This window comes from Urocampus carinirostris, chromosome 9 (genome assembly GCF_059441175.1).
Source record: "Urocampus carinirostris isolate Australia breed hairy pipefish chromosome 9, RoL_Ucar_1.0, whole genome shotgun sequence".
Taxonomy (NCBI): Eukaryota; Metazoa; Chordata; class Actinopteri; order Syngnathiformes; family Syngnathidae; genus Urocampus; species Urocampus carinirostris.
Window position 1 is genome coordinate 27,812,608 of NC_142357.1, and position 15,358 is coordinate 27,827,965.

General features: G+C 41.3%; 1 protein-coding gene across 3 annotated transcripts in view; it reads left to right on the forward strand.

Annotated features, from left to right (window-relative positions):
- Positions 1-2,405: 2,405 nt before the first annotated feature.
- LOC148359969 (glutamate receptor 3) overlaps positions 2,406-15,358 on the forward strand; it is a 205,040-nt gene continuing 192,087 nt past the window's right edge. For all 3 annotated transcript variants that reach the window (XR_015851267.1, XM_088343424.1, XM_088343426.1), the window contains exons 1-2: positions 2,406-2,587; positions 2,846-3,004. Coding sequence is in view for 2 of the 3 variants with exons in the window: in XM_088343424.1 (XP_088199550.1) it covers positions 2,509-2,587; positions 2,846-3,004 (238 nt within the window). In the remaining variant the exon portion in view is untranslated. The remainder of the gene's footprint in view (positions 2,588-2,845; positions 3,005-15,358) is intronic.

Here is a 15,358-nt window from a genome sequence, read left to right on the forward strand (position 1 = left end):
GCCCACCACAATATCACAACATATCGACTTGAACATGAAAAGACCCAACGGGAAAATCACCCTGCTCCAGCTGCAAGGAGAGTCCCTTTTCTTAGCCGAAGCTAACTGTTTGCGTGTAACCTAAATGTCAACAGTAACCTTAAACACAGCGTTGGGTTGAAAAGAAAAGCAGGCACGAATGGCTAACAATCGTTGGGCACACAATCCAAGTAATTTATTTGATACATTTGATTTCCATTTCTTTATTGTTTTTATTTAGGACAAAGCATCTCTTGATTAGGCTACACGCTAACAGTTAGCTGAAGCTAAGAAAATAACAAGGTCCATTTATTATGGCAATGCTAACAATTAATACAGACTTGAGACCATCAATAATAAACATTTCATTTCTCTTACCTGAAAGGAAGTGTCGGCTGCAAACCCGAGCATTTTTGATGAGTGTTTTATTGGATTAATCACAACTCTCTTCTTTTTCTTTCATTACGAGAGTTTGCTGGGATTCTAAAACTTAAATGTATCATTACTAACCTTTTTTCAGCAAACTATCAGAAACGAAAGCTGGGTTTCTTCAGTGTGTTGACCAGTGCAGGTTATTTTGCCTCCGAGTTGAACCGCGACGTTGTTTGGACCAGAACGAAGACAGGACCCACTTACGTTGAATTTCTCTCAGTTTTATTGGAAGAAAGGAAAGGGTTGCACCCACGATCCGGTGATCGCTGGGTGCGGGAAGCAGGTCGCTCTGAACGCGGAAGTGGGACTTCCGTGGCAAGCGATGGCGGCGTCGGGAACGGAAAAAAACGGGTCAGTAGCCGGGACAGGAGAGCAAAAAACGGGAGAGGAGAGTAGACGTCAGGATCAAGTAACGGGTCGAAGCCGGAGAAACAGACGGGAGCAAAAACAGGAGGGAGCCGGGGTCGAACAAGCTTGCCTAGAGTAAACTGAGGATCACAGACGGACTGACAACAGGTGACAGAAAGGAGTGGGTTCAAACAAGGACAGGGAGCCAATCAGAGTCCGAGGCAGTTAGCACCAAAAGAGCGGGCACACGAAGCGAGCGGTTTGATGCCACTGTGCGCATGCGTCTGCTGCCTCGGATATCATGTGGTAGTTATGTGGTGAAAGGAAGTCCGTCTCTTTTTAGAGAACCGGCTTTTTCGGCTCAACTCATTAAAGAGAGCCGGCTCTCAAACGGCTCACTTGCTTTGATGCATTATATTACAAATTATTATGTTGTATAAAGAAATTAAGAAAACAAGGTAGTATAGAAGGAGAAAATGAAAAAATACACGTTTGTGGTTATCTCTTTAATCAGTACATTACCGACAATAATTTGATGCAGAACATGAATTAATCATTTAAATAAGAAAATGTATTATTCTACTTAATTATATTTGCATGTATTTTTTCCTTCTACGGTGAACATCCAAGCTACTTAATTTTTGAACCTTTTTTACAATAAACCTCATTCATGTCGAGCAACTCAGTATCTCACAACGAAATGTTAATTAACAATATGCATGATCTGGGTTGGTAGGGTTACTTTAACTTGATTACTTTCAATTACTTTTGGATTACTCCAATACCAAATATGCTAATAAAAGACCAAATAAACTAAATATGAATAAAATTACTCAATTTTGTGCAGGTTTGGGGATTAATGGAACACGTGGAACGGCAAAAATGATGTTGGCAAGCTGTTTGAATTTATTTTCATTTTGTTTCTGTCACATTTTATGTTAGTTTTGCCGGAGATCAAAGAGATCAAAGCCAGGAGAGTAAGCTTACCACGTGTTGTGAGTCATATTTTTGTTCATATTTAATTTTGTCTTTTTTTAGCATATTTGGTATTGGAGTAATTGAAAGTAATCAATTTAAAGTAACCCTACCCAACCCTGTATATGATATAATAAAACACATGTACAACATAACATGTTAAACTACATAAATAAACACGTTTGGAAAAAAAAGTGGTGTAAGATTATTTTGTATTTTGTAAGGGAAAATACAACATTTTGTAAGGGCGTGGAGCCGTGGAAGTTGGCAGGTATGAATGATTTCGTTACACGAGCAGTTCGGGCTAAGAGCGCGATTGTGGAACGAATAAAGCTCGTATGAAGAGGTACCGCTGTATGTGAAGGAGCACGTTACTGCAGCATGCAGCTGCAATGGTCACGCAAGTGTGCCGCCACCAGAGATCCCGCAGCTTCCGATTGAATGGCCGTCTAACCAAGTGCGGGGGTTATTCCAGGATATCATAAAGTAGCAGTTTGCTGCCTTTTAATGTAATTTCACATCAAGTTTGACCAACATCGGTCCAATCAAATCCCCTCCACGCCCTCCTCCCTTTCTCTCTTACTCTCTCTATCGCGCTTTCTCTCCAGTGCACTTCAATGAACCTTATTGGTGCACTGTGAGCGACCATCATCCGTCCACTGGATTTTCCCGAACATATGCATTTGCTTAGCTTCTTCCTAAGGAGTTGAGCAGAGAGCTCTTAGGTTGCAAACAATGGCACACATTTTAGTGCTTTTGCTCCTGTGGCTTTTCGACGCATCGTCCGCGGGATTTCCTAATCAGATTAATATCGGTAAGTAATTTGCAGCGCTTTATTATATTTTTTTATTAAGCACTAAATTCCGGGTGGGGATGCTGATAAGTAAAGTGCTTTGAAAAAAAAAACACTGCAGGTCTTTTTCGTGAATGGTTTGGAGCGAGATAAATCACGCAAAGGAAACGAGTAAAAGATTCGGATTACGCAATAAGGAGTTATAAATGTGCGATTGCGTGGTAATGAATAGCTGAAAGTGATGCGCGTGGTTGTGATCGCGAATTCTGACCATTGCAGGAGGGCTCTTCATGCGCTCCACGGTGCAGGAGCACAGCGCCTTCAGGTTCGCGGTGCAACTCTATAACACCAACCAAAACGCCACCGAAAAACCTTTCCATCTCAACTACAACGTGGACAACCTGGAGTCGTCCAACAGCTTCTCGGTCACCCACGCGTGTGAGTACGCGCATGCACAAACGCGGTCAAGTGAAAGACATGAAAAACGTTTCTCGGCAGGTGGCAAGGATTTAAGTTTACATGCGGGCGATTACAATTTCCCCAAAATAATTTAGGGGAAAACGACCTTAAATGTTGACTTTCCATACCCGTCAACCCCAACCAATTGCTCCCTGTGGTTAAAGATTGTGTTTCCTCTTATTTAGCCATTATAAACCTCAGAAACATACAGGGTTGGGTAGGGTTACTTTAATTGGATTACTTTTAATTACTTTTGGATTACTCCAATACCAAATATGCCAATAAAAGGCAAAATAAACTAAATATGAATAAAATTATGACTCACAACACGTGGTAAGCTTTCTCTCACTTTGATCTCCGGCAAAACTAACATGAAATGCGACAGAAACAAAATGAAAATAAATCCAAACAGCTTGCCAACATCATTTTTGCCGTTCCATGTATTCCGTTACTCCCCAAGCCTGCACATTTTATTCATATTTAGTTTCTTTTGTCTTTTATTAGCATGTTTGGTATTGGAGTAATCCAAAAGTTATTCAAAGTAATGCAGTTAAAGTAACCCTACACAATACTGCAAACATATCACGGCACCTATTTACTCACAGCAAGACTTGCTATATAGGATAAAAAAACAAAATTTGTGTAAACAAGTGTATCTACCGAAGAAACAACACAATTAATTAATTCAGCATTTTCTTAGGTATTTCCCCACTTGCATTAAAATTTAGTGTTGCTCATTATCAAGAGTGTATGTTTGATCTGGGCACTGATGGGGACAAAGTACCTTTTTTTCTAGTGATCACATAATATTGCTAGATAAATGCTAAAACAGCACTTTTGCGTTTTATACGTAAGCACAGGGTTCGTAAGGGTGTTTGAAATCCTTGAAGATGCTTGTGTCATGATTACTGATGTGACTCATCTGTGCCCGCTCATTTGGCGCCAACCGCCGTGGGTTCTGATTGGCTTCCTGTCACTATTTGAACCGAGTCCTGTCTGTCCCAGTCCGTACTGTCAGGAACCGGAACTGGATCAGGACCCAAATGCGTGACGTTTCTTACACAAGCCTTTTATTTTACGGGAAATGGGGAGTCATGCACGTTAGGCAGCAGTCTGGCGTGGAATGACAGGAAGCCAGAGGCCGACGAGATCGATACCAATTGCCCGAGCAGCTATCAGACGGATGGGGTTCGATACCGGACAGGACGGGAGAGAGAGGATTGACATAAAAACAGGAAATCGAAATTAAACAGGACAAACTAGACGGGAACGAAACTGGAAACCAATAATAAACAACGGGACAGACACTATTGATATCATAACAGGATATCGAAATTAAACAGGACAAAATAGACAGGAACGAAACATACCGGACATGAAATACCAACAGGAAACGGGACTGAGTCAAAACCCACGTCTTGCGGGGCAGAGGTTCGTTGATGGACTGACAAAGGAAGAGTGAGAGAGCTGAGCTTAAATAGACGGAGAGCCAATCTGTCAACGAGCCGCAGCTGGTGTCACCCGGGCGAGGCCAATTGGGCGCCATGGCAACAGTGACTGCTTGAATGTTAATAGGGTGTTTTCAAGGATTGATTAGTGCCTGCATTTTGGGTTGAATGCTTGTAAATGGTTGCAATGTTTCTCAACAACTCTGTTTAAAATGACCCGAAACTTCTCTGGTGCCTTTGCTTGGCCCTTGCATTAACTGCAGCTGGTATTAGTTTGTACGGCATTGTCATTAGCGTCATAACTCTTTACGAATCGCGTCCAAGATGACCGTTACATACTACATTCAAACAGGGCTCTGAAAAGTGTAGTAGTGCAAGTATTATTACATCAATTGCAGATATTTATTATGCTAACAATTAAGGTTGCAATTCCCAGTAGTAAATTGTCATGGGCAGAACTTCCTGCAACTGAAAATGTAAGCTACATATCACTGACATTTTTATCCAACATCTACAGTATATGGGGAGAGATTTGTCTCAAAAACAAATACATTTTGTGATTTACTCAAGATCTAAAAATCATATGTCTTGATAAAGGCACACGCAAGATTAAACATCTCGTACGTAAATCAAAGTATGTTTGTGACTCTGCAAAATACATGATTCAACCCAGATTTTTTTATTGGTATTGGATAAATGGCCAAATTGGCTTTTAAAATCCTTAAAAGTGCTTGAATTTATCAATTTACCTGAGGCTTTTCTTCGTTTTAGAGGTTGAGACTCATAGCTAATTACTTGGCACTCGTGGATCATGTGACTAAAATGCCTGTAATTTCTTTGCTGGTTTAATATGACTACGTTTTTTAAACTGTATAATTTCATTTTTATGTATGCATTTTTTGTAAATAAGTATTAACATAGTTTTTTTTCTTATTGTAAAGTAATCTGCTCCGGTACATTTATTTCGCTTACTTTTCCAAATGCATTGTGGGTATTTTGAATTGGGTGACAATAGGAAACCTCTGCTAAATAGTGTCACCTGTTGTAATTACTTTATACGGAGAATATTCACACATTTTGACAAAACCAACGTGTTGTAATTCGCATGAGGATGTTGTCAATGTTGCTGGTTAGATTGGAGAGTGTAATCGTAAAAAGACTGAGGACGTACAGGTTTTAAAAAAAAATTGTTATTCAATTTTGGGTTTTTAAGGACTGAAATGTGCTAGGTTTTTGGGTGAAGTGCTTGTCATTGCTTGAAATTGTTGCCATGTTTTACCAGATCTCTGCTTTCTGGTGCCGTCACTTTTCCTTGGCATTCCCTCCCTCGTGGTTAACGGTGGCTAGAATTAGTTCTTACGACATTGTCCTATGAAGCGTCATTGCCTGCTGATGATGGGTGCATGCTACAACTAAACAAGGTGCTAACAAATGTGTATTAGGGTAAGGATAACGCTTCAATTATGGATACAAAATTAAGGTAGCTTTATCAAGTGTTAAATTGTTATGGGGAGAATTTTCTGCAACTGAAATTGTAAGCTACATATTACTGTCATTCTTGCCCATCACCTATATAAAGAGATTAGTCTCTAAAACAAATATATTCACAATTTACCCAAGATCTAAAAATCATATATCTTGTTAAATGCACACTTAAGATTAAAAATTACATATGTAAATTGTAAATATATTTATTACTCTGCTAGATTAGCCCCCGGATTTTTGCTTTAAGTGGTACTTCAGAGGCGGCATGACGTTCAGGTGGTTTGTGCGGAGTTCTAGAGTTCAAGTCCATCTGCTGCAGCCTCCCTGTTTGGAGTTTGCATGTTCCCCCCATGTCTGTGTGGGTTACCTCCTGGCACTCTGTTTTCCTCCCACGTTCCAACGTTTAATTGGCCGGTTCAAATTGTCCCTAGGTGTGATTGAGGGTGTTATCTGTCTCTGTGTGCCCTGTGACTGGCTGGGAACCAGTTCAGGGTGTCCTCTGCCCACCTCCAGGAGATAGGTGGGATGGGCTCCAGCAACCCCACTGAAGATAAGCTGCTCAGAAAATGCATGAATTAACGGTTTGAAAAATGGCTTTGAATGTCCTTTAAAAGTGTTTGAATTTCACCCTGAAAAAGGTGTACAAACCCTGTGTTTACAGAGCTTATTTTGTAGTTTTCTCCGGTCATATAGTTTATTTAGAAAGGGTTAATATAAGAAGCATATAAACATAGGGGAATGACGTGCATCGACTTGCCCCTAAGCGTTTTTATGAGCTCCTTTATTGGTCATATACTGCGTGTTGCAGAGCCGGCAAATACGCTCCGCCTTTGGAATCGCAATTAGAAGACACCGGGTGTATAAAAGAGGAAGGAATGGTGTTGAGAATGACATTTGGGGATGTCATTTGAAAAGATGAGCCGAGTGAATGGGTCTGCCTTCCGGAGCCAAAATGCCTTCATCCCTCTAACCCTCGTGCTGCATGGTCATAATGGCCCCTCTGAGTCTCCGCCCGTTCTATCGTCTCACTCCTCCTGCGTTATAGAGCATCTCCCCAGCATTGCAGAGTCAGCTCATTAGCACCCAGCCCTCATAGCACCTTACCGTGCTGTCATTGGGCAAATAGGGAGAGGAGGGGGATAAAAAAAATCTATACCTCCCCCCAGCCGACCATCAAACGAGTTGATCTGCAGAGGAGGTGAGCCGTAACAATGGTGGGCAGTGTTGAGCGCATGACTGGAAAAAAAAAAGCAATCAGTTATAGTTACTAGTTACTTCATTTATTATCCCCAGATTACTTATACCCAAAAGTAGTGCATTACTCTGAAATTAACTGATTGCAAATTGTCGTAGAGAGTGATAAAACTGCTTAGTTACATAATAAGAGAAAAAGAAGAAAACAAATACATCAACCTGTGGAAGCCATGAACCTTTCATCCTTTTTGGCCTGTGCAATCTCGAGTGTGTGCAAGCGAACTCAGCCCGGACACTCCATATGTTTTGTTTTTTGTCTTATTATTATTATTTTCTCTCTTTCTGGGTAATGCCAGAGGTGTTTTTTTTCTATTTCTCCAGGTATGGTGTACAGTAATCCCTTCTTTTATTGCAGTTTACTTATCATGGTTTCGCTACATTGGTGATATTCATCGTGCATTATGTTCTGCATTCTGATTGGCTAAACTGTTGCCGCGCCTCTCTTTTTGCTTGTGTCTGCATGCGCGTCAATGATGTTGCGGTCTGAGTTGTACACATGTGTGATAAAACAGCTTGACACACCTAAATTATGTAAGCGCAAATCTTTTTACTCTAAAAGCCATCAAGTAAAAAAAAACAAACGCACCAAAGGCAGAGCTAGATGCTTGCTATCGCCAACAAACTCGGACTTGCAAGTAACACATTACGTTGCAACAACAGTTACAGTACTTGTTATTAAAAAAGATAATTGTGCCCTGTAGGAACAAGTTGTTCTCAACACTTCTGGTTGTTGGGGAGACAAAGCAGATCAGGGGTGGGGAACCTTTTTGACTCAGAGCCATAAAACCCGAAATGTTTTTTTTTAATTTTATTTTGAGAGAGGGAGAGAGAGAGAGAGAGAGAGAGAGAGAGAGAGCATATATTTTAAAAGAAAATCTTTGAAATAATACTACCACAGCCTGTGTCCCATCAAAATATATCACTTACAATTTGTCTCCCTCCCACAGTTACTGAAGAGTTTTGAGGCTCACTTTCATCCTAAATAATGGTTTCAAAACAAATTGCGAGTAGGTTCTTTTGTAAAAATGTCACAAAATGCTGCAAACAAGGAAACAAACTTACTGTATGTACCTTCAGTGCAGACGTCGCAGGGAGAGGAGGACCGTGCGCCCTGTGGGTATAGCTCCACCCATTCCCACCGCTCCCCGAATGAAATTGCTCTAGGTGCTTTGCTAGAGCTTTGGGTGTTTAAAACTTGTTATGTGGCTTTTTATTATGAAGTGTCTCAACAATGAACATAGATTGCTTAATGAGCTACCATATAAAGTCTTATTTAACAATTTACAGCCAAAACGGTGTATGTCGGAGTGCTTCCGCGACTGTAAACCTGTAGTAAAAATTTTGTACTGGAAGGAACCCTTCAAGCAATCTAAATTGTCTCTGCTTTGCATGTGAGTTAATGGCTCCATATGCAACAGTATGTCAAGCAATTGCCGAAGTTGTATTTTATCTCCAAGCCATATGTTCTCATGAAAAAAGCTATATATGGCCCGCGAACCATAGGTTCCCTACCCCTGAAGTAGACCATCATATCCAAGGCAGCAGAGCTGCAAGAACCTTAGCCAAGTCTTCCAAAAGAAACAATAAGCAAATGAGTGTGAATAAATAATAGATAGTAACATGCAATTTCACGCAGGTTGAAGAGGAATAGAAGCATAGGCTTGATATCGGAATCTAATTAAATTCACGGGCAGGCTGAGCTTTGGCAAGAGAAAGGGGCTCCTTCGGGAGCCATGGCCCCATTTCTTCTTTCTTTCTGCCATGTTGAAGCTTTTCCATCAAGAGAAGTGTCTCAGGACGGCCTTAACTTCACACACACTAGCGCTGTAAAGTTTGACACAACTACTGATGTAGGCCCGCCGCATCTGTCTAACATGCAGAAAATAGATGAAGGATGATCAAGTATCGCCAATTGGGGGATTTTGAGAGTTTATCTACTTTGTTTAAAATTCCTTAAGAACTAACAAGCCATTTAGAAGCCTCACACTTCAAGTAAGAATTAATGCCATGAAAACTAAGTTTTGCTTTTGTAGTACATGATAACAAACTAGTGAAAATGAATTGTTCAGTAGCATTCTGTTGAACCGCTGTGTTGTTGTTGTGTTTGTGCTCCTCTAGGTTGGGCTACATGATTTTGGAAACAAACCTGATTGTGATTTTTCAGACCTAAATTGCAATTTTGATGCAATTTTTGCAACTTTTTTTCCCGGGTAAAACATAAACATAGTGACATGCACACATAGCTTGAGATGACGTACTTAGAGACAGAGAGTATAGACTGTAACAAAACATCAACTATTGAAACAGAATTACAGTTGAATAAATCAAATAGTTATTCTCTTATCGTCATTAAACGAAAGGACAACGAAATTGGAGGGCTATTCCTTTCAGTGTAGGTAACGATTGAGAGGCTGCAGTTAGGTCCCCGCCACTGCTGCATTGTCTTTGTAATGATTAAAATACAAGAGTCCCAAATGTAGCTTTTCTCCACAGGTATTAGCTCCAAGTTGTCCACTTTATTGGTCATGGATCTGGCGTTGGTGATTGACCACGTAGTGGCTTAAGAGTTGTTAGGCTAGCTGTTAGCTTTCCCTTCCAACGCCTCAGTCAATTCCCGGACGCGATAAAAATCCAGGGAGCACCTGCTAGTGATCGGCTTCTCCCTGCGCTTCTCTGACTTTCTTCGAAGTGGCTATTTTGGTGGCTATTTTGCTCACGCTGCATGACTGACTGGCAGCTTACACCAGCCTAACAAAGTCCTGCTAGTGGTAGAAAAGCAGTGTTGCACTCTCGGGCTAAGTGCGTTAAAATAGTGAATTTTATTCCGGAGCCAGATATACTCATGAAAAGAGCCACAACTGGCTTTGCGAGCCACATGTTCCTGACCCCTGGTATAGGTTCATGGGTTTCGATTACATTTGTACTGTTAATGTTCTGTAATGTGTGACTCAAACTTTGCACAAAGAAAAATTACACTGTACTGCGTTCCATTAAAATTTTTACTTACCCCGGATTTAAGAACTTACAATTGCAGGATATACTAAAATACTGTTAAAAGACAGTTTTTTTATAGCTCTTAATCACAAGCAGTCTGAAAGGGCTGCACAAACCACATATTATTACAAACCACAGACTATTATTACACCATCCCCTGATCTAAAGCCTACATGAGGGCAAGGAAAAACTCAAAAACCTCAACATGAGGAAAATGAAGAAACCTTGAGAAGGGACAGCACATGAGGTAATCCCTCTTCCAGGATGACCAGGCTACATTGGATGTTGCAATAACAAGTAATACACAGATATTTTCAACATGAAATGTAGGTAGTTTATAAGCTATAAAATAGAAGTGTGTTTGAAGCCTTGATTTAAAAAGTTTCACTGAAGTTGCAGATAAAGCATTCCGCAACACCGGAACCCCCAATGTAGAATACTCTAGAACACAGGTGTCAAACAGGCGGCCCGCGGGCCAGATCAGGCCCGCTAAGGGATTGAATCCGGCCCGCGAGACAAAACTCAGAGAAGCGCAAGAGAAAAACAAGCTGCAGGTTGAAATATGTCAACTTGATGTTGCCAAAGCCAGGTGCCTCTCACAAAGACACTGTACTTGTATTTATTACTCTCTCTCGCTCTCTCTCTCTATTTTCCACCCCTTTTCTCCCACTGTCTCCGTCTTTTTCACTCTCTGTGTCTCTCTTTTTCTCTTCCTTTGTTGCTCTTTGTCTCTTTCTCTATCTGTGTTTTCTAACCGATTTTGCTCTAACTTCCTTTTTTCCTTTTCTCTCTTTTCTCTTTCTCTCTTCCTACCCTTCGCGCTTTCTTTTCTCTTTTCTCTCTTTCTGTCTTTCTATTTCTCTTTGGATTTCTTTCTAACTCTCTCTTTCTTTTCCCCCCTCTCACAACTTTTTATATTTTGTTTCTCACCCTCTCTCCCTCTCTCTTTCTTTGTCCTGTCATCTCTCCCTTTCTCTTCCTCTTTCTCTTATTTCTTTATCTCTTTTTCTTTCTCTTTAATATACTAGTCCAGCCCCCGACAGAGTGTTTGTTCTATCGTGTGGCCCCCGGCTGGAACAAAGGGGGTAAATGAAATCTGAAAGATATGAGAGAGCAAGTCCATGCATGATTTTGTACACTACCAACAGAACCTTAAAATCACACCTAAAGCTGACTGGGAGCCAACGCAGTTTAGCTAAAATCGGGGTAATGTGATCAAACTTTCTTGTCTTAGTTAAAAGCCTCGGTGCAGAATTTTGCACCAGCTGCGGGCTCTTGGTTTTGGACTTTGGGAGACCGGAGAGTAGTACTTTACAGTAATCGAGACAGGAGGTAACAAACGCATGAATTATAATCTCCAGATCTGGGACAGCATAGGACAGAGAATATTTTTTTTTACATTTGATTGTTTTGATACAACACTAGTTAGAATGTGAATATGAGCTAAGATATTCACATTAAATAACCATTAATATACATTATAAACGGTGAGTGAAGAATAAATAGAAACGGTTTGCCTGTGAACTTGTTTCATTGCATTGACGAGCTTTGACATTTTTGTTGCGTTGAATAACTATTTGATTAAACTTTAGGTCACCTCCTAATTGCCTAAACGTGCTGTTTCACAAAAGCTCGATTCATTCAACGATTTACTATCATACACCTGAATAGCTCTGTGAGGAAACAATCATCAGGGCAACAACAGAAAGCTTTTCTTTCCAATAGAAATTGTCAAATGTGTGATCACTGCGATAAGGTGAGCGGGCAACATCCTGAAGCACCCTCAGATTATCTCTTCCGAGACAATGAAATAAATCGGGTCATTGATGAGATTCATTCGCGGACTCGCAGGCTTCGGAAAGCTGACTGAAGAATTTCTGTGCCGCTGAGTTTTTACATTTGTCAGCGTTTGTTGTGCGAGCTGTCACAGTTATTTACACGGATGTTCAAACTTCCTCCGTCATCAATAGTTCCTTGTGCATGACGCAGAGCTTTTATGAGCAACACCACATAGTACATTTAATTTTCATGAGGTGGCAATCCAATCCAAGAGGGGGATAGCGCCGTTTATGTGGAATTTGGGAGTTAATCCGATTTGAGGGAGGCATTACCACTCAATAGATTCAAAATGAAAAAGGAAGTAATACATCCTTTAAATCAGGGGTCAGAAACTTATGGCTCACGCGCCATACAACGCTCTTCTCATAAGTACAATAAAACTTGAAAGTAACCCATTTCTCTATGGCATCCCAAAGTCAGTTGATAAGATACTCATTTTGGTACATGGAAAGACGATGTAACACTAAGTACTTAATTGGTTCATTCTCGTATATATAGAGGGAAGTTTCTTAACAACAGTTTAACTGTCTGTCATGAACCGGAACAGGATCAGGACCCAAATGCGTGACGTTTCTCACAGAAGCCTTTTATTTTACGGGAAATAGGGTATCATGCACTTCAGGCAGCAGTCTGGCGTGGAATGACAGGAAGCCAGAGGTCGACGAGATCGATACCAATTGTCCGAGCAGATATCGGACAGATGAGGTCGATACCGGACAGGATGGGACAGACAGGATTGATATTAAAACAGGATATCGAAATTAAACAGGACAAAATAGATGAGAACGAAACTGGAAACCGATATTAAACAGGACAAAATAAACTTGAACAATACCGGAAAGGAAATACCAACCAGAAACAGGACAGAATCAAAACCCACATCCTGCAGGGCAGAGTTTGTTGACGGACTGACAAAGGAAGAGTGAGAGCACTGAGCTTAAATGGACAGAAAGCCAATCTATCAACAAATCGCAGCTGGCGCCACACGGGCGGGAACAATTGGGTGCCATGGCAACCCTGACAGTCAGGTTGTCACACCAACTTACCCCGTTTTGGCAGAATGTCTCTAAAAATCCTTTAAATGGAAACTCATTCAACAATTTATGTCCACTGTTAAGATACTTTATGATGAAAACCCACAGAACAAACTGTAAACACATGAAAACACCATGAAACCATTCAGAGCAAAATAATTGGGTGAGCGGGAGAGGTGGGTGGATCTCTGCACACAGGGCAAGGCACTCCCTAGGCTCTCTGGCTCAGTGCAGTCAGCGCCGAAGGTGAATATGATTATACCCTTCTCGTTTGCACTATTTTTGACACTTTCACAAAATAATCTCGTTGAGAAACCATTATTCAAGACGAAAATGCTGGTGAAAATGAGTCTTAACACTCATAAGTTACTGAGGAAGGGCAAAACATTAAAAGTGGAATATTATATTGTTATGGGACACAGGCTCTGGTATTATTATTATTTCTTTTTTTTTTTTTTTAAACATAACAAAATGACAAGCAAAACCAAAAGACTGAAGGTAATACGATTGCATTCAATTCTCAATTAGCTGCAAATTTTAATAAAATTCCAAATAAGAAGAATTTCAGTAGCTACAGCTATTTTCAACAAACTCAACTTGCAAAAATATAAAATAAAAAAGTGCAATATTTTTTGTTAAGCCTGGTTGTCTTTTTTTCCCTTTCTGTCCACCAAAAAGTGTGATCCATTATCCCTGATCGCGTACATCGGCAAGCAGGGCCTGTAGAGTGTACTCTTGCTGGGCCTGGGGGCTCATTTTTGCCATTACTGTATTTCTGCGGATAATCAACTGCTCCCGTGCGGCCCCTGTCTATTATCCCTAATCCTATATTGGAGCGAGCGGGGACCGACACAAGCCACTTTTAGTCGAGAGGCGTACCGTTCTGGCCCGCCCAAAAATAAAATGCATTGTGGTGGCTGCGATCCATTATCCCCAATCAACTTACTGAAAGCAGGGGCAGAGAGAGCACATCTGTGTCATGTGTGGTGACTTTTTCAACCCTGTTTTCAGCATTAAAAAAACAGCTCTGGTGTGACTGTGATCCATTATCACTAGTCGACTATTGTTGGGAGGGGGCGTCTGGCGCGCGTTTGAAATTTATGTATGTGTGTGTGTATGTGGGAGGGAACTGCTTGGTGGATTTTTGCATATCCCGAATTCTGATCCCCATTAACTGCAATAAACAAATTAGAGTTCATGAGTGGACAAACTGGGCAGCACGGCGGGGCTGTGGTTAGAGCATGTGCGGCCCAGTTTTGAGGTCATGAGATCGAACCTCCTGTGTGGAATTTGCATGTTCTCCCCGTGCTTGCGTGGGTTTCCTCCTCGCACTCCGAACTCCTACCACATTCCAAAAACATGCATGTCAGGTTAATTGGCCGGTCAAAATTTTCCCTAGGTGTGAATGAGCAAGCTGATTGTCTGTCCCTGTGTGCCCTGCGAATGTATGGTAACCAGTTCAAGGTGTCCCCTGCCCATTGCCTGATGATAGCTATGATGGGCTCCAGCACCCCCGTGACCCTACTGAGGATAAGCGGTGCAGAAAATGGATGGATAAGGGGAGTGGACAAACTTTACTAGTCATTTTCTATGGTCTGAAATGGCGGGTGTCAACTTGAGTTTGCAGGGCATTATCACCATCGACCATTGACCCTCAGTTACTTTGCGAAAACAAAGACCTGCGACCAACTGAAAACTGGTCCGAGACCCACTTTTAAGTTCCAACCCACAGGGTTGGGTAGGGTTACTTTAACTGGATTACTTTCAATTACTTTTGGATTACTCCAATACCAAATATGCTAATAAAAGACAAGAGAAACTAAATATGAATAAAATTATGACTCACAACACGTGGTAAGCTTTCTCTCCTGGCTTTGATCTTTTTGATCTCTGGCAAAACTAACATAAAATGCGACAGAAACAAAATGAAAATAAATCCAAACAACTTGCCAACATGGGCAGCATGGCGGCGCAGTGGTTAGCGCATGTGCGGCACAGTTCAAGTCATGGGAACCTCCTGCGTAGGTTCAAATCCAGCTCCAGACTTCCTGTGCGGAGTTTGTACGTTCTCCCCGTGTTGGCTTGGGTTTCCTACGGGCACTCCGGTTTCCTCCCTCATTCCAAAAACATGCATTTCAGGTGAATTGGCCGGTCCAAATTGTCCCTAGGTGTGAATGAGCGAGTGAGGTGTCTGTCCCCGTGTGCCCAGCGATTGGCTGGCAACCATTTCAGGGTGTCCCCTGCCCACTGCCCGAATATTGCTGGAATGGGCTCCAGGA